The 23,619-nt window shown below is 35.3% G+C and overlaps 1 protein-coding gene and 1 long non-coding RNA gene across 5 annotated transcripts in view; one reads left to right on the top strand and one right to left on the bottom strand.

The window, feature by feature from the left end:
* The window catches only part of LOC132700012 (uncharacterized), a 59,159-nt gene that overhangs the window by 30,387 nt on the left and 5,153 nt on the right, over positions 1-23,619 (bottom strand). The window contains exon 1 of one of the 3 annotated variants that reach the window (XR_009618586.1): positions 5,825-5,964. The exons of the other annotated variants lie outside the window; for them this stretch is intronic. This is a non-coding gene — a long non-coding RNA (uncharacterized LOC132700012). Of the gene's footprint in view, positions 1-5,824; positions 5,965-23,619 lie in introns of those variants that run through there. 3 annotated transcript variants of the gene reach the window in all.
* On the top strand, positions 5,868-22,274 carry LOC132700009 (trehalase-like). 2 transcript variants are annotated; one of them, XM_060667055.1, is made up of 4 exons: positions 5,868-5,980; positions 9,759-10,127; positions 12,637-12,970; positions 20,874-22,243. In XM_060667055.1, exons 2-4 carry the CDS (start codon positions 9,804-9,806, stop codon positions 21,920-21,922), a joined length of 1,707 nt encoding a protein of 568 aa, XP_060523038.1. In that variant the 5' UTR covers positions 5,868-5,980; positions 9,759-9,803; the 3' UTR covers positions 21,923-22,243. The 2 variants fall into 2 exon arrangements, with proteins under 2 accessions (XP_060523038.1, XP_060523037.1); XM_060667054.1 differs by lacking the exon at positions 5,868-5,980 and adding an exon at positions 6,008-6,325 and having other exon boundaries at positions 20,874-22,274.

The following is a 23,619-nucleotide window of genomic DNA, read 5'->3' as shown; positions in this document are numbered from 1 at the left end:
TTGCGAGAAAAACTCTTGTACAAATTTAAGAAATCAGGTAAGTTAATAAACGGAATGTTGCAACAACTTTCCGCGTACATTTAAGTACTTTCCGCAAGGAAAAAGCATAAAAGTATAATCGATAATTAATCTAGATGTCAAAAAAAGCCCTTTGTTTCTTGTTACCGGTTTTGACACCAAATCAATCTCATTCAATTCAATTCAACAGAATAAGTTGTGGTGATTAAATTAGTCTATTAATCATAAAGTCGTAATTTTTAATATTCCTATTTATATACCAGTATAAATACCTACGATTAACACACCGGATGGGTCAAAAAAATTTAGAATAAATGCTAAGTTTTTATCGGTTTTGCTAACACCTATTTATTTTAAATGAAATTAAACAGAATTATTATTGGGATATGTGTTTTAAGGTCCTAAACAACATTTTTCGATGTTTTGTTATTACTAATAATCATCATTGTATATCTGTCTATATTGCCAGGGAATTTGATCAGCAGGAGTCATAACATATTCTTTAATTTCATCTCTAACTTGTTTTTGGGATATGTGAGTCGTGAGTTTCTTCCCGTTCCAAATCAACTATCCTTTGATGCTCATAATTCGCTTTTGATTTATTACCTGCTAACAAATAATTGTGAAGTACACAAATTGCCAAAACAATATTCACGACCCAGGTTCAAGGACGACTGGTTTACGGAGAACTTGAAATTTGTTTGCAATAATACCAAACGCATTTTGCACTATACGACGAGCTCTAGATAGTATATAGTTAAATATGCAGTTAGCTGCAGGTTCACCTTGAAATGATGCACAATATGGCACGGCAATGTTTCTGTTAGGTAAAGGTACTACAAAAGGTAAATGTAGAGTTCCATGCTCCAGTCCCTTACTCAGTAAATAATTATGACTTAATGTAAAGATCCTTTAAGACTGTGTAAATTGCAGGACTCACTTTTTGTACTATTCTGCCCATAGTATAAACAGGTATTCGAAATAAGTATTGTAGACTGCTATAAGAATCGCCTGTAAAATATAATACATTATTTAAAATTATATTCTGATTTGAATAATAACTGATGCTAAAAATCGTAATGTCACCATTACACGTTTTTTTCTTAAATCGATTATCCAACTAGTTCCATTATATACTGAAGTTGCCCATCTTCGATGTGCAGCTCTCTTGTGAGGGTAGAGCATTCACCTAACTCAAATCTACGACGAATCCAAGGTTTGATCTAATATTTTCTTTTCGCTTTGCGTTTTTCCTGCCTTTTAAGTAAGATGTTGTAGCAAATTATATCGGCAGCCGGTTTTTCCACATCCATATTCTAACAAACTTTCTCTAACGAATTGGCAACGCACACTTGCCGTGGACACGACTTTGAGAGCACTGTTGCTGTTTACACTCAGCAAGTTGTCTCGTGGAGCTATCTGAGAGTTAAAATTCGAAAAAGACCTCTCGAGAGTAACTCTCAAATTGACACCTACCATAACGAATAGCGTTAAAAAAAAATTAAAAAAATGGCATCTATTTTAATACACGTTTGCGATGCTATTTAAAAAAAAACTTTCGTCGAAAACGAAATGTCGAAGAATAGCGTAACAAAATAAATCTTGCGCACACCACTGTGCCCAATCCTACCCTACGACCGAATGCATATCGCCCAAATAAGGCTGTCTGCGGGACAGCTTCCTATACACTTTTTATTACGGCTTACAGCCCGAGTCGGGTCCATTGTTACCCGCACCCCCCATGGTTATGACGCCCCCGCGAAATTGCTTATTGCCACTTCCACGTTTTGTTGAGATTTCTTTCGCGGAAAAGTCTCGCACAATCGCGGACCTTCTCTAGGCGACGCTTAACTTGGTTAAGGGGTAAATATGGCATATAGTAATTTTTTGGAACGTGTCGCTTCATTTTCGAAATTAAGGGCGAAGGTATATTTTATCTTTTATTTTGAAGCGGATTTTCAGTGTTCCATGCAATGCAATGCAATGCAATGAAATTGACGTTGATCATTCTCACTAGCATTGATTTTTTAGTTTATTTGTGTACCAACGAGTTTTGTTAACTTTCGCGACTATGAAGTAAAAAAAAGTGTAGGTTTAATGACTTATTCAAAATAAATATCAAAAATTGGAAAAAAGTCAGTGGTGTATAAATTTCAACCAAATAGGACAAATATATTTAACAAACTGTAAAAAATCCGTTTTTTACACCCCGTATGGATTGTTTAGTCTTTTCGTTTTTTGAAATACTTTATATATGGTTTTAATATCACTATTATAAGCCTGCAAATAAGGCTACTTTAGATATTTAGCTAAAAATAATTTTTGTTCATTTTTGCTCATTTGTTGTTCTTTAAGTCTTTCTGTCAATAGGATATTTGACTTAAATTTTGAAAATGGACGTTTACTTTAAAAAACCGCAATAGTAAGAAATGTAAGAGAAAAATTAAAATTTGATGCATCCGCATTTTTCTTGTTTCGTTTAAATGTATCGTGTGCTCAATGCTTTAACCATAAAAAATGTTCTACCTTTATATCATTTTTATATTATCTTTAATATAGGGATACGAATGTTCAAACTCATGATGAATTTCTGAGTTTTGACGTGGAACCAATATGCCAGTAGAGGAAGCTCTTGAAATCATCAAAAATAAGCTAGAATGCTGCATTAATAATTCGTAATTCTAGGAAAAAGATCAATTCTTCACCCAAAACGAAGGACACTGACTCTCTGCAATAGTTGCCAACATTTACATGGAATGAGTTGAAGACCTGGTCATGAGAAATGCCAAGTTATGCCTAAGGTACGTTGATGATACGTTAATAATCTGCAAGATTTTCTGTTACACATCAACAATCTACGACCTCCGATTAAATTTAGTTCACAAAGGCAATAACCGCATTCTGACATCACTATAGCGGAAACCCACATACACGCTGGACAATACCTCAGTTTCTAGTCTAACCACCACAGGTGAACAGAGCTCTAATCTTATGTAGTTCAGAACAAACGCTGCAATCCAAATAAAATATGGACGACATTCAAATGAAAAAATTGAAATACAAAACAAAATTTCAGACAACAGGAAAATATAAAAAAGGTAGGTAAAAAATGCAACATAAACCATCTTCAGAAGAAGTCATCACACGAAAACCAAACCTTTCGGTTAGAGCGACACGAAGAACTCCATATGTGAGATACCTTGTGCGTTCGGTAGTTGTTATGTAGGCGAGACAAAAAGACTTTTAAGAAAAGACATTGGACGAGGAGAAAATTTAAAGAAGCATTCACCAAAATCCCCAAGTGTCTTGGCAAACCTTCTTTAGATATTCAAAATGTTTGGAAATTGTTACTATTATCTGGTAAACATAAAGTTTAAGTATTCACCTGAAGGCAAATAGAAATACTTGATCAATTGAAACGTTGTGGAATAAATAATTGACCATGGAAGTCCAAAATATATCATTTCGTCAACAGTTAGTTAGACTATGCTTTAATCTTAAAACAAAGAGTGTGTAAAAGACTATACTTATGATCCAAATATATTCATTTACGTTGAACACCTTGTAGCATCTAATTTCAATTCCGTTGCATATGTCTTTCACGTCATCTTCGAATAACATTAATGTGAAATATGGCGCTATCATATTTTTTTGAAAATTGTTAAAACTAGTATTTTATTGGAAAAATTAAACTATTGGAAAAACTAGGTTTAGCTATCTATTATTAGTAAAAATGCTAAAGGATTTAAAAACGAATTCAAAATTTAAAATAGGATGTTCCATTAAAAAAAGTTTTATTCGTCGCACTTTTTTGAGTCACATTGTATACTTCCAAATAATTTAATATTCTGCATCCTAAGAATCTTTACAACTTTTGTATTTACCATTTTCTCATAATTTTTGAAACCAATGAAATAATGAACTTTTTCTACACCCTTCTCTAAAATACCTAATTATACACTGCTCTAGCGTACGGAAAGCGTCACTTTACCATGTGAGTTTCGTGTCCCACGGATCCGACCCTTTCGAACATTTCCGGGAAACTCCCGGACGGTTTTAGGAACAATCGGATGTTTTCGGAGATGAATTTGGACGATTGTCAATTCTGACGGTCCCGTCAGGGAATGTATTCTTGTTGTTTTGCGAAAATGTACCCAAAAACTCACGGTAGTAGAAAAGTATAGTATACAACAAGTGTGGTAACCGCCATTTGAGTCACAAGCTTATTTGGCATGAGCGGAGCGCAGCAGAACTAGTGATTAATAAATTAATCATATTAATATTCCAGAAATGTCCGAAGTGACTCCGATCCGTGGGAAACGAAACTGACGTGGTAAAAAGACACTTTCTGCACGCAAGATCGGTGTATAATTAGGTATTTTACAGAAGTAGCATATTATACAACAAGTGTGGTAATAGTATATAATGTAATAAGTATGGTAAACTGCATTTGAGTAACGAATTTATTTGGCACGAACGGAGTATGCAACACAAGCGGCACACTACACACGACTATTAGTTTTTGAAGCATTTTTGTAAAACAACACGAATACATTCAAGCCATATTTTTTTTCTACTCCCGTCTGTAAAATACCTAATTGCCCACCGATCTTTGAATTTTGACGTTTGTAAATGTCGGTGAATATATTCGTGTTGTTTTGGGAAAATGTACCCAAAAACTAACGGTCGTAGAAAAAGTATACGATGCAACACGTTCGGTAAACTTTTTAACCCACTAGTTTATTAAACACTCGCTCCGCTCGTGTCAAATAAACTCGTGAGTCAAATGCCGTTTACCGCACTTGTTGCATAATATACTAATAAAAACATCCGACTGCTCCCAAATTCAATTATACCAAATTCGGGCCTTGAAGGCATTCTTTTTAAAAACCTTGGTAGAACAAAAAAAAAGAAAAACAAAGCTGGAAAAAGATAGGCAAAACAACTCAAATTATTATGCAACAAGCACTGTAAACGGCATTTGAGCCACGAGTTTATTTGGCACCAACGGAGCGAGTGTTTAATAAACGAGTGACTGAAGTTTATCAAACGTGTTGCATACTTTACTTTTTCTACGACCGTTAGTTTTTGGGTACATTTTCGCAAAACAACACGAATACATTCACTGACATAACTGTCAGAATTGACGTCAAAATTGAAGCGGTAAAATCTCCGAAAACATCCGATTGCTTACAAATCCGTGCGGTAAAATCCCGGAAATGTCCGAAGTGGCTCGGAATTCATGGGAAACGAAACTGGCGTGGTAAAGTGACGCTTCCCGCACGCTAGATCGGTGGGTAATTAGCTATTTTACAGACGGGAGTAGAAAATTAATTTTGCTTGTCAAATGAGGTCTGCGAGCAGCAAAAAATGCAAATTATACTATTGTGGAATAACTGTAACAGGGTTAAAGAATGACCATATTGGAATACACCTTTCAACTCCCAAAAGCCACCCAAGTTAAAACTTAAAATATTACCGGGATTTGCCAAAAATTGTTTTTTTTTTCAGCCACCAAAAATTGAACCTTGCCCTTTAAGAACCCGCTAAGTTTTTGCGATGTCTCTAACCCATATAATTTTAAAAAATAAAAATTCACGCGCTTTTATCGTGAAAGCGCCCTTCAGACTTATTTTGCCTCGGGCGACATCTGGGTCAGTTTGCGGTACTACTTCACCTTGCGTCGTCGGCGACGCCAGATAACTTTCGACATCTGGCTGTGTTTGGAAAACGAAAAGAGGTAAGCACTTGAAAATGCGAGTCTAGCCGTCACCCCATATACCTTGAACTAAACCGCGACGCTTACCTGAACCTTATCGTAACAGCGCGTTGTCTCGGCGCAGTGCGTTCGGAAAAATACGCTCGCATTATCTACCAGATAACGCCGATCCGTCTGCTTTTAAACCGTAGCCGCGTGCGCGTAAACGCGAGTCACATCACGATCACGCCGTAACCTCTTCGGGTACGTATTAAATAAACCGCACGCATTTATTTGATCGCGAAATTGACAGCCCACGCATTTGATCGCGAAATTGACAGCCCACGCATTTTGGCCGGCCTACTGCGAGCGCGAAAAACGACATTCATGGCCCGCTTAGTTGTACAGCGCGCGCGACATTTAACCCGCCGGGGCGCGATTAAAAACAATTGTTAATCCCGTCTGGCGGCCTGCGTCGATAAAGAAGAGCCGTGCGCCAGCTTGCGTCACAACCGCCGAGGCACGCTCGATTTTAATCGCGAACCATGTACGTCGCGTATGTTTAAAGGCGGGAGATTTACCAGTTATTTTCTGTCGGCAACAAATAGGGTAAGACGGAAATATACATTGTGTTCGTATACAGAATGTAATAAAAATATTATTTTTAGTATTTTTTGCCTTGGGTAGATTAAGAGCTTGGAGGGAATTCTAAATGTTTCGCATTAAGGCCGGAGTTTATATAATGTTCGGGGATGCAAAAATACAAAGTTGATACCAATTTGCGGTTTTTTTGAAACAAAAAGAAGTTTTAGAAATACTCATTCTTTGCAGTTAAAGAAACAGTTTTGTTAAAAAAAAACGGTTTTAAGTTGGCAGTCAAAATAACGGAAAGAGCCGAACAACCAGTGGCGGCGGTGTTTTATAAACCAGTTTAGGAAACAAATGATTCAAATTAAATAGATCTTTCCAAAGAAAATGTTCGGTTGCAAGCCGGTATGCGGGTTGCTATAAAGGGAAACCAAAAAGTTTTAAATATTTTTTTACTTTAATCGAAATTTACATACTTCCATTTCTTGATGAAAACGTGTTCCCAAGGGTACACTTTCGTTTCCATTAAAAATATTCTCTAAAACTAAAAAGTTGGCTTGCGTTTAAAGTTAAAATATTCTCTTGTACTCAAGCACGGTAGACGCTATGGGGTGAAATTAAAAAGTCGTAAATATTTTCGTGTTTTTTTCTTGGTTGTGCCGGGAGTGGCTTGAATTCAAGTCGAAACGTTGGCGGCGTTTTGAAAAGAAGAATTTTTGATAATTTCTACCGCAATGTAATAATTATTAGAGAGAAAATAATAGATAAGATAAAACGTTGAGTGCAAACGTAGTCGATTGTTTTTTTAGTTTTGTTATTGTCCATATTTGTTATTATCGAGATAACAATTTATTATCTGACCGCCGAATTCGGCAATGGAAAATAACGGCGATAATTTTATATTTCGTTATACCGTGTGTATGTATAAAATAAGCCTACCTAACCCCCTCCTCCACGCCCCGCTTAATTTTCTAATTATCGCCGATGGTAAATTTGGATAATACGAAAAACAAAATGTTTGCTATGTACTTACCATTTCCAATTTAAAACTAACTTACCAGTACAAAATTTTGGGCAGAGCATGCAAAGGAATACATTTTTTTGCGCGATTATCAGAGCAAACAATTGCCTTTGACGTACGAGCCATCTGCCATAAAATCAATACAGGGTGGTCGCGCCGTCGGGTTATCCGACACTAAGAAAAGTGCGGCAGCCAGTAAGGCGCAAATCGTCTGGCTTATCGCCAACATCCCTAACGGACAAGCACAATCAGAAGAGGAATGAATTCCGAAAAAAATCAAAATTTCTTTTGAAATGAAATTTTCGGCGTTCGCAACAAAAAAAATAATATTCTCTCCGATTTTACCCGATAGATCAATTGGTGCACTTGAGCACTTTTAAAAGTGACCGCCCAGTATACGGGATTGGGTACGGAAAATACGGAGACCACAGTCATTGGGATCTTTCGCGGATATTTGGTGAGCGTAAAATATTGAAATTGATTGTGGGGGTTTCTCATAGTTTGGTAATTTTCGAGCGACAATTTTTCATGGACGTTTGTCTGACATAAAATTATTCTTAACCGCATGCAACAATTACAATGGGCAATTGAAAAATTCCCGTAAAATGGGCGCGATTTTTATTGCTCCCACGAACGATGGAATTACGTACTTTCAGTTTAGCAAACTTTTTAATTTTTTTATAATCGTATTTCAATTATTGTTATTGAAAATTTATGATTGATGAAAAAATTGTTATGGGCAGAAAAAAACATTTTCGATTTTCTTAAAATTAAATATGATTAAACAAATTTTACTGTATTTTTTTAATTAAAAAGGTTTTTCAATTTTCATCTAATAAAGAAAATAACAGAAATATCAAAATTGATTGACGTGAGCATACTGTTTCCTTTGTAAAACCAAGTTTACCATGGAGAAACGAATAATCGACTGTCAAATTCACTCGCTAATCTATATTTGATTTTTTTTTACATTATACCTTTGGAATACTAAGATTTATTAATGCTGTTCTTTTAAGATGATCTTCAAAAATGAATGTCCCTTAAAAAGTCTTTTTATCATTATTTTTGAAATTTGTATAATTAAAATTTGTAGAATCTTAAAATCCCATACAAAATAATCGTTATTGACAAGGTCACATTTTTTTTTTAACATTAAAAACATTGGTCATTGGTCTAGTTACTTTCAGGTAGTCCTGAATACGAATCTGTTTCAATTTCAATTTGAAAAAATCTATCTCGATTTTCCGCTTCCACGACGTTAGTCGGTGCTATATGAAAAACCGTTTCATTTGTCTTTAGTAAGATATATCCAGCAAAAAAGAATAATCAAAATTGAGCCATACACAAACATTCTACAGGAGTAATGCTTAATGGAAATTGGTATAGTTAGGTCCCTAATAAACCTTCTCGATAGTTGACATCAAAATTAAGCGATATTTCAAACGCCCGGTATTAAAATGTTATAAAAATTGATTTTAATCCCTAATAGCAGTTCTATCTTCTCTCTCTCTCTCTCTCTCTCTCTCTCTCTCAGGTTTTTTCAGAGATCTATCCAACAACAACAAAAATATCAAAATCTAACCAAAAGCAAAGATTTTACAAGGGAGTACAGTTCTTATATGGGACTCACTGTGTATACTTTTTAAAATAGTGCTTGTTTGCGTTCCACCCGACACCTATGAAAAATGCGGCGTATTTTCGTTAAATTAGTATAATTTGTTTTAAAAATACAATACTTATCACGCCCACACAATATAAGTGTTATTAGAGTACAAGAAGGAATCGCAATTTTTACACCAATAAAATAAAACAAATAAAAAAACTCAAAATTTTAATAATTAATATTTTAAATTAATTAATAAATTTTGAGTTCATCGACTAGCCTAACCAATCAGACCCACTATTTCCATAATTTTGGATATGACTGCCACCTAACTGCGCAATTATTGTAACTACGTATATACTTAGGTAATTTAAGCCGACAGCTAAATCCTATCCAAGATTCAAGGATTTTTGTTGGTTTCATAAGTACGGATTAAAATTATTTTCGCCTAATCGATGCTGTGATCTTTTTTTATTTTTCTTCCTTATTTTTAATTGTAGATTACTATTTTCTACCTATTCATTGCTTTTATCTTTTAATTCTTCTTATTAATCGGCCAGTAATACAATATTATGAATTAAATGAATATTTCCCGGTTTTTTCAATTATGACCAGGTAGCATTTTTTATTTACGGTTTCAATTAATTTCAAAAAAGAAACATATCGGCATGCCGGTTCCAAAATTTCTTACTGGTCGGAAAGACCATCTTCGGGCGATTTGAAATTCAAAACAAACGACGTCTATCAAGGAAATGGCGCGGTTGTATATGACGTCCTGTATAATCATAAAAAACGAAAAACCGGAGAAAATCTCGTGACTTTTCTCGCAGGTTCGTATAAATTCGAGGCTCGAGGCTACCCTCAGCTCAGCAATCATGCGAATTCTAACCGCGCTGTTGGCGTCCGTCGTTTTTGTCGGCGCCAAGCCACACCTGCGGCACCCGGTAGTCCGTCGCAGGGACGAAGACGTTGTCCAGTCGTGCCCGAGTCCCGTCTACTGCCAGGGCGACCTTTTAGACACGGTCCAATTGGCGGGGGTGTTTAATGACTCCAAGACGTTCGTCGACATGAGTCAAGTGAACTCCGTCGACGTCACGCTGGCCAATTTTCGCGCCTTCATGGCGGATACGGGAGGCAAGCCGACTCGAGAACAGGTGGGACGGTTCGTAGAAGAGAATTTCGTTAGTGAAAACGAAACGGTGAGTGAAAAGTAGACCCGCAAAATTTTCATGATAAAAAAATAACTAGAAACTTGCGCAACAAAAAAAGTAAAAGTGAAAGGAATGTTTTGCTTATTTAAGTTTTATTTAGTGCTTGGAAATATTTTCTCCAGATGCTACTTTTTGAATGTTTGATTACCTTCTTTTGAATGACGTATGGCAACTTAAATGACACAGCTTATATACAAAATTAATAACACAGGTCTACAAAATTAAATTTTTTACGTTTTTGTTTTGAAAATTGATTTTATGTAATTTTGGTAGGCTGATTTCAAAAATTCTATCTATTTATTTGTATCACGTAAGGTTTTTTGCAAAATATTGAAGAAAAAAAAAACGATATTTTTAAAATAATGTATTTTTTGAAAAAAAAACTTTATTCAGACTTTGAGTGAAAGCTGTGATGTCCGGACATTCGGCTGTGTATCCGCCATCATCATTATGCTCCATCTGCCTTGGTATCGTCGTTCCATTTCCTGGTGAAACGTCTTTCCCTGTTCTTCGCTAACTGTTCCAAAATTTTCACGAAAATAGTTCAAGTGTGAAAGCAGGCAATGCAATTTCAAACTCATATTAAAACCTAGACGATGAAAGTGTTGTAACATATTTTGAACAATACATTACATACATACTTATTTAAATAAAAATTCTTGTCTTGCTTATCTGCGGCCCAACTTTTTTTTATGCTGGCATCAGATATGGCCGGAAATATCTCGCACAAATATTTGAAACGCTTTTGTCTAGGGTTTTAACAAACTGCTTCATCAAGCCAAGTTTGATATGAAGTGGAGACAGTAAAACTTTTTGGGGTCAACTAAGCTATCTTTTAATACATTTTTGCTACCAGGTGTAAGCCATGTTCTAGAGAGCCATTCTATTTGAGTCCAATGGCTAGCTCTAAGAGCATGCACAGCACTTGAAGGTCACACCAAAGAATCCACTGATTTTTTGGTAGTTTATTTTCTTCAGAAGAAGTAGTTCGTTATCATTGTGCAATAAAACGCCTTTTAAACAACGCTTTTGAGTCAATAAACAGGCGCCATTCTTCTTTTATATACTGCACATTTCCTAATTTTGAAACTAAGTCAGCAATTAGCGGTCCTTCCAGAGTAAAATATGCACATAACTCTTTTTCGCGATCCCGGTAAAAGCTTGATGTGACGCCAGGTGTAGCCCAGCACTTATCTTGGTCGCCAATTTTTACACCAAAATATTACATTTTTCACAAAACAAGTTATAGTTTGCCTTTGCTTAACTACAACATTACTACCACAGATATAACAAAAGTTAGTTGAATTGTTCACACAATGTCAGCGGACAACAGCCGCGAACACTGTAACACCACGAACAATACAACCAAACTGCGCATAAGCAGGTTACAACTCTGTTGCTTTACAAAGGAATCTATTATGTGGCCAAATCGAATTTAATTTCAGAAAAATCAATTTATTTAAACATCAGGCATATACTGAAAAAATTACATTTTTAAGATATAGAGCGCTATAAAAAAAATGATTTGGTACAGCAAAAATATGGCGCTTTTTGGAAAAAGGGCTCCCAAAAATATTCAAATAAGCAAACAGCTCTCAAAAATTAAAATCACCGCAGTCTATGTAATTTTCAATTTATTTCCTGTAAAATATGACACGCTAATTTAATTTAACCACTATTTGATCGTATAGAAAGCTGGAATTCTGGTAGCAGCTTGTGAAAGCCATGTATATTAGATTTACCTCGATAAATTCATTCCATAGTATAGTGCCCCGCAAAGAGGGCTAAAGCCAAGCTAAGTAACGTATGTAATAATTTTTCAAGAAAGATGGCAAATTTTTAAAACTTGCATTTCTAATGCTTTACTTAATAATTACATAAAAATAAACTAAAAACGGATTAAAATAAATACCAAAATGAAGTTTTAATAGATTTTTTTTATTATTTTTAGATACAGTCAAAACATTGTTTTTACGTATTGATTCAATTTTTTTTTTAACGGAAATACAAAATGACTTGATCAATTGTGGTTTAAAAGGCAACTCCAAATTTCGCACAAATAACATAGCGAGAGGTACTTTCAAAAAACTTACTACTTAGGTATGCTCCGCTGCTATTCTACATCATGTTAACACAAAATTAAATTTTTCTTAGAATATTAAATGATATACAAGGTAACGTCTCAGAATTATTAATCTTAAATGAGTCTGTACATCATAATTAGACAAATCTAATATACAGGGCTTCCGCAAACTGCTACCAAAATTTTAACTTCATGTGAGTTCTCCAAATGGGTAGCTAAGTTATAGAATAATTGGTGGTAACATATTTTGAAGGAAAAAATAATAAAAAATACTTAATATTTCTAAAACCGCTCCAAATTGGTATAGGACAGTGCAAGTGAAAATAAGATAATAATAATAATATTCTTTACTTTTTTTGAATACTTGTTTGTAATTAATTTCTCTCCTTTTCCTTCCGCCCCACTCATGCACAGGTGTCGTGGTCGCCGCCCGACTACAAGAGCAACCCGGAATTCCTCGCGAAAATTGCCGAGCCGGAAGTGAGGGAGTTCGCGAAAAACCTGGTCTCGATTTGGCCCCAGCTGGGCCGCAAAGTCGCCCCCGAAGTGGCACTCGATCCCGACCGCCACTCGATCATCCCCGTGCCCGAGGGCTTCGTGGTACCCGGCGGCAGGTTCAGGGAACTATACTACTGGGACACGTACTGGATAATACAGGCATTACTCATCAGCGAAATGTACGACACCGTACGAGGCATGCTCGACAATTTCGTCTATCTGGTTGACACTTACGGTTTCATACCCAATGGTATGTAAACGGTCCATCTAACGACTTTTTTCATTGAAAAGACGCGGCTGATGTATGCAAAATTAAAACGGGAAAAAGAAAAGTTTCACTCGTTCGGAGTTCTCTGTAACCTGAAAAAACTAGCGACGCAATATCTGGACGACACCAATGGCAATGCATTTTTTTTAAGAAAAAAGAAACAATAAATATCCATTGGGGTATCAATTTTAAATTAATAAATTTTTTAAAAAGCCTCACGCACTGAAATTCTTTGTTTTTAATATACAGGGTGTCAAATTTAAGTTTCAAAAATACAAATTAATTAATACCTTAGGTGCAATTTGATATTTTTGTGCAAGTAATGCTCTTATCTAAGTACAGTTTCTATATAATTGTTATCAAAGAGTTCACAGAAGTAAAAAAAAATGGGGAGACGATTCTTTCGGAAGTTTGGTTGTTGGTTTGTCGAACTTTTTCGTCTCTTGTAATGTTTTGAATTGAAGTTCTTTTTATGAGTTTTTTTATTTATCTGATTAGTTTAACAAAAAAATACATTTAATTTAAGGATGCATACAATTACTGCTTGAAAAATGTTAGGTTAAATGAAAACATCAAGTTCCAATTAATCAAATTATAAATAAACATACATTTTAAGAAATTAACTTTGACACATTGTTTATTTCGTTATGCATCTGTCGACCGCTTTATATAAAATATTTAAACGTACATATATTAGACATCGATTTTGCGCATGCTGACGGCTAGATTTGTTTTCATTTGACAGCGACATTTTCACGGCTCGCTAGTTAATAGCAGTGCAGTTTATTCCGCTTATGTAGTTCTACACAACTGTATAGCAATTTTAACTATAAATTGTGTTTAGCGGAAAACAAACGGATTGGGTGAATCGATCCGTCTAAAATTTAATAATTTGTTACCCACGATTTAAAAACGCAAAGGCATTTTTTTTTATTTAAGCGCGTTGTCCTAATTACGTATTTTCATTTCTTATTTAATTTTTAACGCCACAAATATCCTTTCGTTGAGAAAATAGTGACAATAACGATAATAATAATAATTAGGGTCAGATACTTAAGAAAATATCCGATTTTAGAATAAAACTAAAAAAAGATTTGTTAAGGCAACTTCAAAATTACGCGTGTATCGGTAATCTGTTAAAATTAATCAAAAATTAAAAAATATAAAGCAAGATATTTTTGTTCATGTCTTGTCTTATATATAGGTACGCCCTATATTTTCTTTTTGTAAAATGGACCATGTTGTTTTAAATAGGCAACATACATAAATTTGACTGATTTGAGGAGAGCCTTTGATGTGAAAGGTATAGAATTAATGCTCGATAAATGCTGTAAGTGCGGGATGCGCGAAATTAGTTACGGTTGGAAAAAATCTTACCTCACCGGTAAAAAATAATAATATCTCGGTTAGTTCATTTTATGCTCCAGTTATTAGTGGAGTACCTCAAGGAACCATACTGGGACCGCTTTTATTCATAATTTTCTTTGATAACATTATACAATAATTTCCTTGTCATTACGTTGCTGCATACGCGGACAATGCGGTCGTCATAACCTAAAATGCTAGTTGAGATATTTTATCCAAAATATCGACATGTGCGGTAAATAAAATAACCTTTTTGCAACGAAAATGGACTTGCTTTAAATGAATCGAAAACAGAAATGACGCTTTTTCGCTATACAGGTTTAAATAAGAGTATTATTATTAAATTAAATAATAAAACGGTTTAACAAACCAGAGTTGTGAAATACATATCTGGGAATTTTTATTGACGAACACTTTACGTGGACTAATCACCTCGATAAGAAATCGTCAGTTTATGCATATGTACTTTGCCAATTGAGGTATAATATTGATATTCAGTTTTTATTACTGAAAATACTGAAAATTATTTTGTTTAGTCTAGCAAAACATTATTTCCTAAACTAAATTTATTAATTTAATTTAAAAATAATATATCAGATTACTTGGGGTCCAGAAACAGTCAATTAGGGTCAATTTAAACTTGACGTTGCCTAGGTAAAGGCTGGCTAATGTAGCAAATAAATAAATAATAAATAATAAATAAAAATAAATAAAAAAAAATAGTTCAGAAACAAAATTAAAACTAGTTTGTAGCACTAATTAACTAAAATAACTATATCGTAACGCCTTATTATTATGGCTTCCTCTTTAATTATTACATATTTATTATTTAAGAAATACTTAAAAACCTGACATTATAAACACCGAAAGGCAAAAAAAAAATGAGATAAGAATATCAAAGTTAACATGAGAACAGTAACACAATTATTTGTGTCGGAGCCTTAGAACTCCTCAAGTCAGTAGGAAGCTTTTCTTATCAGATAATCTTTTACCTTCTTTTTAAATTAAGATCTGTTTTGGTGCAAAACATGTCTTTAGTTATCTCTATTTTTCGTATCGTGATGGCCTCTATCACTGTTGGGGTTATATTGGAGAAAATAATTTTCTTTGGCATAATATTACACAGACAAAAAAATTAGTTCCTGAAAATAAAGCACATTCGTTCTAATTAAATAACTTAATTCGAATCGAGCAAATAAATATCGGATTCAGGGAATTATTTTTTTTAATTCGTATCTCAACTAATATATATTTGTTGCAAGAAAATTCTATTTGTCAGGATAAGTCTTACACTATTACAAGACATATGTTTGTATTATTACAATTCTACTTTATTTATTGCAAGAAAAGAGGTATACTAGGTACAACTATTATTTATTGGCGAGAACTTTTCATTGAAGCAATTAAAGGGAAATATTTATTTCAAGCAATATAAAATTAAGTCGATGTTTTGGCAAAGTCAAATTTGGTATCTTCAGGTCGGTTCATTTGGATCGGTCACCAGTGAATTGCCAATAATTTTACAATTTCAGCAAAAAATGAGCAATTTTTGTATTGCTTATTAAAAAAATATATTCTTTATAAAAAGTTGTGGCCCATAATTGTCTAAAACCTACAATATACAGAGACATTAATTTGTAAGATCAAGAGCAATGTAGGTGTAACCTTAGTTCTATGGGAGCTTCTACACCGGTAAAGGGTTGTAATGTTATGCCATATAACTTTCTCTCTTTTTGCACTTATAGCTTCTTCTATCGCAGATGTCTAGAATAACCCATACTTTAAATTTACCAATGTACCAACCTTTACTTGAAGAACAATAGGTTCCCTATACTCAGCAATATTGGGTTTCCACTTTTTAAGTTTGAGAGATAAAATTACATATTAAATAATTTAATTTCTACATACCCTGAAACACGGGAACAAGATGTTCCCCTCCCTATTCAGATAATAATTTATCTATTATCCACAACACAATCAGCCTACAACATGGCGGCAATACAAATGGCGATATGCGCCCTGCAGCGTGTCAACTCCTGTTCCCGCAGGAATGTCCAAAAAAATCGGCTACTGACGCCAACAAGATTATGCTTACGTACTTGCAGCAAATAAATTTTAATTTGAGGAAATATGATATGTAGTTGCCCAAAAAATGCATTACCATGTATGCATTTAATAAAGAAATATACTATAAAATGCAGGTGTCGCTTACCAGTTCATCTATGAGTACTTATCTATAGGGCATGTGATGAGTGCAATTTCAGAAAATTTTTAACCTTTGAACTTTTATAGTGTATTATGCAACAAGTGCGGTAAACGGCATTTGACTCACGAGTTTATTTGACACGAGCGGAGCGAGTGTTTAATAAACTATACTTTTTGTACGACCGTTAGTTTTTGGGTACATTTTCGCAAAACAACACGAATACATTCACTGACATGACCGTCAGAACTGGCAAACGTCAAAATTCAAGGCGTGGGAAATATCTCCGAAAACATCCAATTGCTCCCAATCCCGACCGGTAAAATCCCGAAAATGTCCGAAGTGGCTCGGATCCGCGGGAAACGAAACTGACATGGTAAAATGACGCTTCCCGCACGCTAGATCGGTGTGTAATTAGGCATTTTACAAACGGGAGTACAAAAAATAATTTACCGACACATATTTCATTATGTATTTAATTTAAATGTTCTTATTATAATAATAATTGACGTTTTTCCGATAGATGGGATTGTTACCTTATCAACCTCGCCCGCGTAATCGGGCAATAAAATAAACGACGGGAAGCGTTTAGCGCGTTTTACATCGATAAAATTAATTATAATCGAAACGAATTGGGGCCCTCGCCGTGCGGAATAAATAATCGACCGGATTAATGTTATCAATTAACGTTGCCCTTAAAAGGAGTGGTTACACAAGCTCGGACGCCTGTCTTTTCGGATACATAATTGGACGCTGATCGGTTTTGCCGGGGCGTACAAAACAGTTGACGGCCAATTTGCTCGCTGATATTTAATTCGGTAGCGTTCATAGTCGGCGGGAGGCCAGATAGTGTTTAGAATGGGTTATTCACGCTATACTGCACGATTTTAGAAATATATCAATACAGGCTTAATGGCTACAAAACTCATCTGAAACAATTATTAATCAAAACCATTGCAAATTAAAAATATGGCAATCAAAAAACTACGCGAGGTTGGCCCCTCGTGACGTCAGTGATCGTATTTGCGGTCTAAAACTGAGTTAAAAAAAGTGGCCGCCCGGTTGCGCAAATACCTCAAAAAATAATCCTCACAAGGTATTTATTTCTTGATGAAATTTAGTGATCAAGAATTAAGAAGTTCACAAATACAAACTAAGTAATGCTGCAGCCTCGGTTGCACCAAAATATTTTGCTCAGTCAATTAGTCAAATATACTCACTGAAGGTGAAAACTATGACTGTCGAAAGCCAGCCTGATCTTCAAACGAAACAAGGAATAATAAAATGTGCAGAAGAAAAAAAAATGTGTTAGGTTTGATAATGCGGAAATATAAACTAAGTTACAGTTAGGGATCCGTAAATAATTTATTTAACTTATTATTTTAAACCGGATTTCCAAGATTTGAAACATAGAAATTTTATACAACAGCGGGTTTTCATATCACTTGTTTATGTACACATATATCGAGATACAGGTTGTTTATGTCAATGTACGCCCGGTCTATCCATAGACTCCAACATACGAGGATATTTTGTAAAGAGTACGACCATATTCACACCTTTTCCTCATAGTTCACAATTTTAAGAATTTTAATCTAATTAAGTCAAGATTAACTCTTTTTGACAATGACAATGCGACAAATGACAATGCGAAACATATTGTAAAAAACACTGTTTTTTTAATATTAACACCCCGTATCTTCAAAAGTAAGCTTATGTTTATATAGTGTGTCCTACTTAACTGCACACCCTTGTGAAATCTTTGTTTATGGATTGATTTTAATATTTTTTTTATTGGATAGATCCCTGAAAAATGCTCTAAACCACTGTTTCGCTTATTGCTACATCTTAAAGTCATGGCCAACTGGGATCATTTTAACAAAAGGGAGAGAAGGCACTAAAACTTTGTTTCATTTTACATCCACCTAAAGTCATGGTCAACTGGGACTTATTTTTGATGTCAAATATCGAGAACGGATTTCTTTAAGAATAAAGTATCAACGAATTATTATTCAGGACTACATAAAACCTAATTGTACTAATTTCCATGAAGTTCGAATTCAGACTACTTAGAACTCCACTATACCAATTTCTATAACGTTTTAATACGGGGCGTTTGAAATATTAATCGGGACCTAACTATACTAATTTCCATGAAGCTCGCTCAAGCATTACTCCTGTAGAATGTTTGTTTATAGCTGAATTTTGATAATTCTTCTTGCCGGATAGATCTTAGTAAAGTGAAATGAAACGGGTTTTTCGTATACCATCGACCAAAGTCATGGCTAACACGGCAAAGTTTTTTGAAGCGGAAAATCGAACTTCAGAGATTTTTTCAAATTGAAAATGACAACAAATTCATGTCCAGGACTACCTAAAAGTAACTAGATCAATGATCAAGGTTTTTAATGTTTAAAAAAAATAAATGCAGTCGAACTTCGATAACTGGAATTTTTGATAAGTCGAACCAAATTGGTTGGCAATAGCGTCAAAAGTAGGAAATGCGTGTTAGTTTGTCTTGATTACTCGAACATCTTGATAACTTGAACGAAAGATTTGGTGCCAACTTCGATAAGTCGGGGAACCCCCTAATTACTACCGATCTTAACCTGTCCTTTTAACGTACCTATGCAAGCAGTTCAGTTTCTGTGCTTGCTAAGTTCACTTGTATGACTTACTAGTTAATACTAAGTGAAAAATACTGTCCCTATTCAATTTACACATTATATTAAAGACATTTTTGGGTTTTTGCATTTGCTGATATGTCATCAAAACGTACTTTAAAACCTTTGTCTGTTGATCAAAAATTCAAGGTTATCAAAGAAGTGGAAAGTGGCTCAAAAAATAAAGATGTAGCTGTGAAGTATGGGATTTCGGCAAGTACAGTGTCTACAATTTTGAAAAATAAACATTCAGTCATCACCGCAATGGAAAGTGGCAGTGCAAGTGGGGTCGAAGATAACAAAAATAATAACATTACATTAATGGATTGTGTTGACGACGTAACTACCGCATGGAATATCGACGTTAAGCCTGAAACAATTTCCAATTGTTTTAAAAAAGCCGGTTTTGGTCAGTATTCTGAATGGGAAGTGAACGCTTTACATGTGGATGAGGATATTGCTACTTCATAGTTTCCTACTGATGAACATATTATCGAGTCCTGCAGATGCGAACCGGTACAGTTAAACATCGAAGATGACTGCGAAAGTGACACGATGGAGGAGGAATTGGAAGATGATTCTCAGCAACCACCTTCAAATAAATTGGTTGAAAATTCGTTGATTGTCTTGCGTTCCTATTTGAAAACCAGAGAATACACAACCGATTCCCTCTATGATTGTTTAAATAAAATTGAAGCTTTTCTTGAAAATCAAAATAAGAAATCCGGTCGTCAGTCACAAATAACTGACTTTTTTCCAGTGAAAGAGTAAACTTTAATATGTACATACATACGTATGTATATGTGCATACATACTATGTTTATATATACTGGGTAAATATACAACACATTTGTATGTACATATATTATGTAAATATGTACATACATACATATGTACTACTATTTCATAATTTTCGTTTTTTGTTCAAAAATCATAGATATTAGGGCATTTATGTAACGTATAACAAAATTTTTAAAAATGAATGAATAAATGTTCATTCACAAAAAAGTACATGCATTTGTAGTTTAAGTAACTTAAGTAAGTAACTCGAAGTCTTGATAACTCGAAATTTTCATGTGTCAAATCGCAGTTCGACTTATCGAAGTTCGACTGTATTGTAAACCTTGCAAATAACTAATTATTTTGTGTGTTTTTAATATCTTACAAATTTTAATTATACAAATTTCAAAGATAATAATAAAAAAGACCTAAGGGACATTTAATTTTTAATATCAATCTTAGTATTCGAAAGACATAATGTCAACAAAATTAAAATACAAGTTAGCGAGTGAATTTGACTATCGAATATTCGCTTCTAAACGGCAAATTTGGTTTTAGAAACAGAATGCCGACGTCAATCAATTTTGATATTTCTGTTATTTTCATTATTAGATGAAAATTAAAAATCCTTTTTAATAAAAGAAATACAGCGTTGTAAAGTCTGTTTACATCATATCTACTCCTCTCTAATAATATTTAATTTTAAGAAAATCGTGAAATCTATCCTACAAAAAAGAATTATCAAAGTTGAGCCATTAACAAACTTTCAACAGGAGTAATGTTTTTTTCTTTTTTTTTTGGGTGATGCATATTTTTTGAAACATCCAGTATATTACGTAAAACATTTGTTATTTTATTTATTTCCCTGTACCAGGTGGTCGCGTCTACTACCTCAACCGGTCGCAGCCGCCAGTCTTTGCGCTAATGGCCGCCCAATACGTCAAAGCGACCAACGACACCCGCTGGCTCGCGGCCAACGTCGCCACCCTGGAGGCCGAGCTCGCTTTCTGGCTCGCCAACCGCACCGTCGCGGTCGTCAAGGACGGCGTTACCTACGAGCTGGCGCGGTACTCTTCACCCAGCAACACGCCGCGACCCGAATCGTACTCTCAGGATGTAGCGACGTGCTTCCCCTATGACGAGGACGACGTCGCCGAGCGGCGTTGCTATCGGGCCCTCAAAAGCGGGGCCGAGAGCGGCTGGGACTTTTCCACCAGGTGGTTTTTCGACGACCTGGGCGGTACCGAAACGAACTTGTCGCGGATTGACGTCGAGCGTGTCGTGCCCGTGGACCTGAACGCAATCCTGTACAAGGCGTTCGCCGACGTGTCCGATTTTTACGGCCTCCTCGGCGACGACGTCAAGCAAACCGCCTGGTTGGAACGTTCAAGGACGTGGGGCGCGGCGATCGACGCCGTCCTCTACGACCAGGTCGACGGTATCTGGCACGACTACGACCTGGTCCTGCGACGTCCGCGGCGCCTGTTCTTCCCGAGCAATTTCGTGCCCCTGTGGGCGGGAGCCCATTCTCGGGATCGTGCCGAAGAGTACGGAGGACGGGCGTCGGCGTATTTCATCCACAACGGCGTCGACGAATACCTGGGGGGCGTCCCGACGTCGCTGGCCAGGAGCGGCGAGCAATGGGACCTGCCAAACGCGTGGCCTCCCCTCCAGGAGTTCGTCGTGTTAGGACTGTTGAATTCGGGCAACGAGAACGCGACGTTTATCGCGAACCTGTTCGCGAACCGTTGGGTGACGTCGACGATGATCGGGTACCAAGAAAACGGCGTCATGTTCGAAAAGTACAACGCAGTCGACCCGGGCCGGTACGGTGGGGGGGGCGAGTACGTCGTTCAAGCCGGCTTCGGGTGGACCAACGGAGTCGTGCTCAACTTTATACGGATTTTTTTTTCTGAGGAATAAACGTCGCGGGAGGGGGGGGGGGGGGTGAAGGTCGAGTTGCGCTTCATGACAACAAAAAATTACGGGACAATTATTTTTTAAAATATTTAAAAAACGCCCGGCTATCGAATTCTGCGAAAAAAACAAACTTTCCTTGCGAAACAACGGAAACATAAGTTTATGTTTTGATATATTTTTTATTTTTAAGACATTTCTTATAAATTTTACAAATTGCAAAACTATGGATCAACTCGAAAACTCAAAATGAATTAAAGCGAAAAGCCTAAATACAACTTTATCCGACTTTCCGCTGTATACCGCTGTAAATATGTACGTATTATATTGTTTTGTTATCAAACAAATTAAATGTATTGGAAATTATTTCCTTTTTCTTAATCCTCATTGCACCTATTAACCACATACCCTCCAAAATATATAGAAAACTGAGACACTGCAAAAACGCAAGCGCCATACAACGGATGGTGTCACAACTTAACACTTTTTTAGATAAAGCCGGCAAAGAAATCTTTGTTTTTAAAGATGGTGCTACCAACTATTCGATAAAACGTGATATACCGGGTGACACAAGAAAGCGGGAACATTTTATGACTTTTAAATGGCTTGAGATAACGATTTGAAATTTGGAAGGGTTAATTAATATAGGCTAAATGTCCGATTTTTAGACAACATGTAGTCAATGGTTGCACTTCCGGTTTGAGCGAAAACGACAATAACTTTCAAGATCATTCTACATATCATTTCTTCACTTATAATAAAATTGTCATATCGATTATTTTGTGGATTTCTCATTTTTAATTCCAGCTTTCTAAAGAATGTGCAGGAAGGCGACGTCCCGGATAGCGCGCTGCAAACGATGCACGGGACTGTGGAGTTTTTTCCGCATTCCTTGTATATCAGAAACATATCCACTTTTTCTCCATTTGTAAATTGATTATTGTTTTCTATGATAATTCAAATCAATAATACGACAAAATCGATAATATAAAAATGTACAAACAGTCACAATTTTCAATCATGCCGACTTGACGATGAATAGAAGCAAAGTCCCCTAAGTAATATTTTGTTTTTATGAAAATGTATTTACTTATCTGATTTTTTTTCCTGTGAGCTTATTTTTAACGGATTTTAAAAATTTTGGTATCAAAATGTTGCAAAAATAAGTTTTTGTTCCTACCAGGGTGCTATTCCTACTAGGGCGCTAGGGTGTTATCTTAAAAAATGAATAGTTCATTATATTAAACGCTATTTGCCATTAGACAAGTAAAGATAAGTTTCATTTAAGTTATAGTGTTCCCACTTTCTTGTGTCACCCGGTATAGTTCTGGCAAATTTTTAAATTTTAGTTTAATTAACATCGTTGAACAAGTTATTAAAAATATGCATGTCTCTACTATTTTTTATGATATCTGTGTGTGTACATTCTATAAATAAATAAAATGGTAGATGGGTGGTTCTATTTTAACTATTATTTTTTATGTATGTTGTTTGTTCTCAGTGGTAATTAATTAATAATCTAATAATGAGATTTTTGTGTAAATTAGATGATCATGAACATATTTCATCATATATTTTGTCATTCACAGAGACTTATAATATATCAGGTAAACGTCAGTACTGTATATCATATCGATTTCTAAAGTAGCAATAATAATATATTATGCAACGAGCGGAGCGCAGCGGAGCGAGTTTTTAATAAA

The sequence above is a fragment of the Cylas formicarius genome, unplaced genomic scaffold, assembly GCF_029955315.1.
Source record: "Cylas formicarius isolate icCylForm1 unplaced genomic scaffold, icCylForm1.1 PGA_scaffold_3__17_contigs__length_32017465, whole genome shotgun sequence".
NCBI classification, from domain to species: domain Eukaryota; kingdom Metazoa; phylum Arthropoda; class Insecta; order Coleoptera; family Brentidae; genus Cylas; species Cylas formicarius.
The sequence above is the reverse complement of the archived record's forward strand: the minus strand, read 5'-3'. Positions and strand labels throughout refer to the sequence as shown.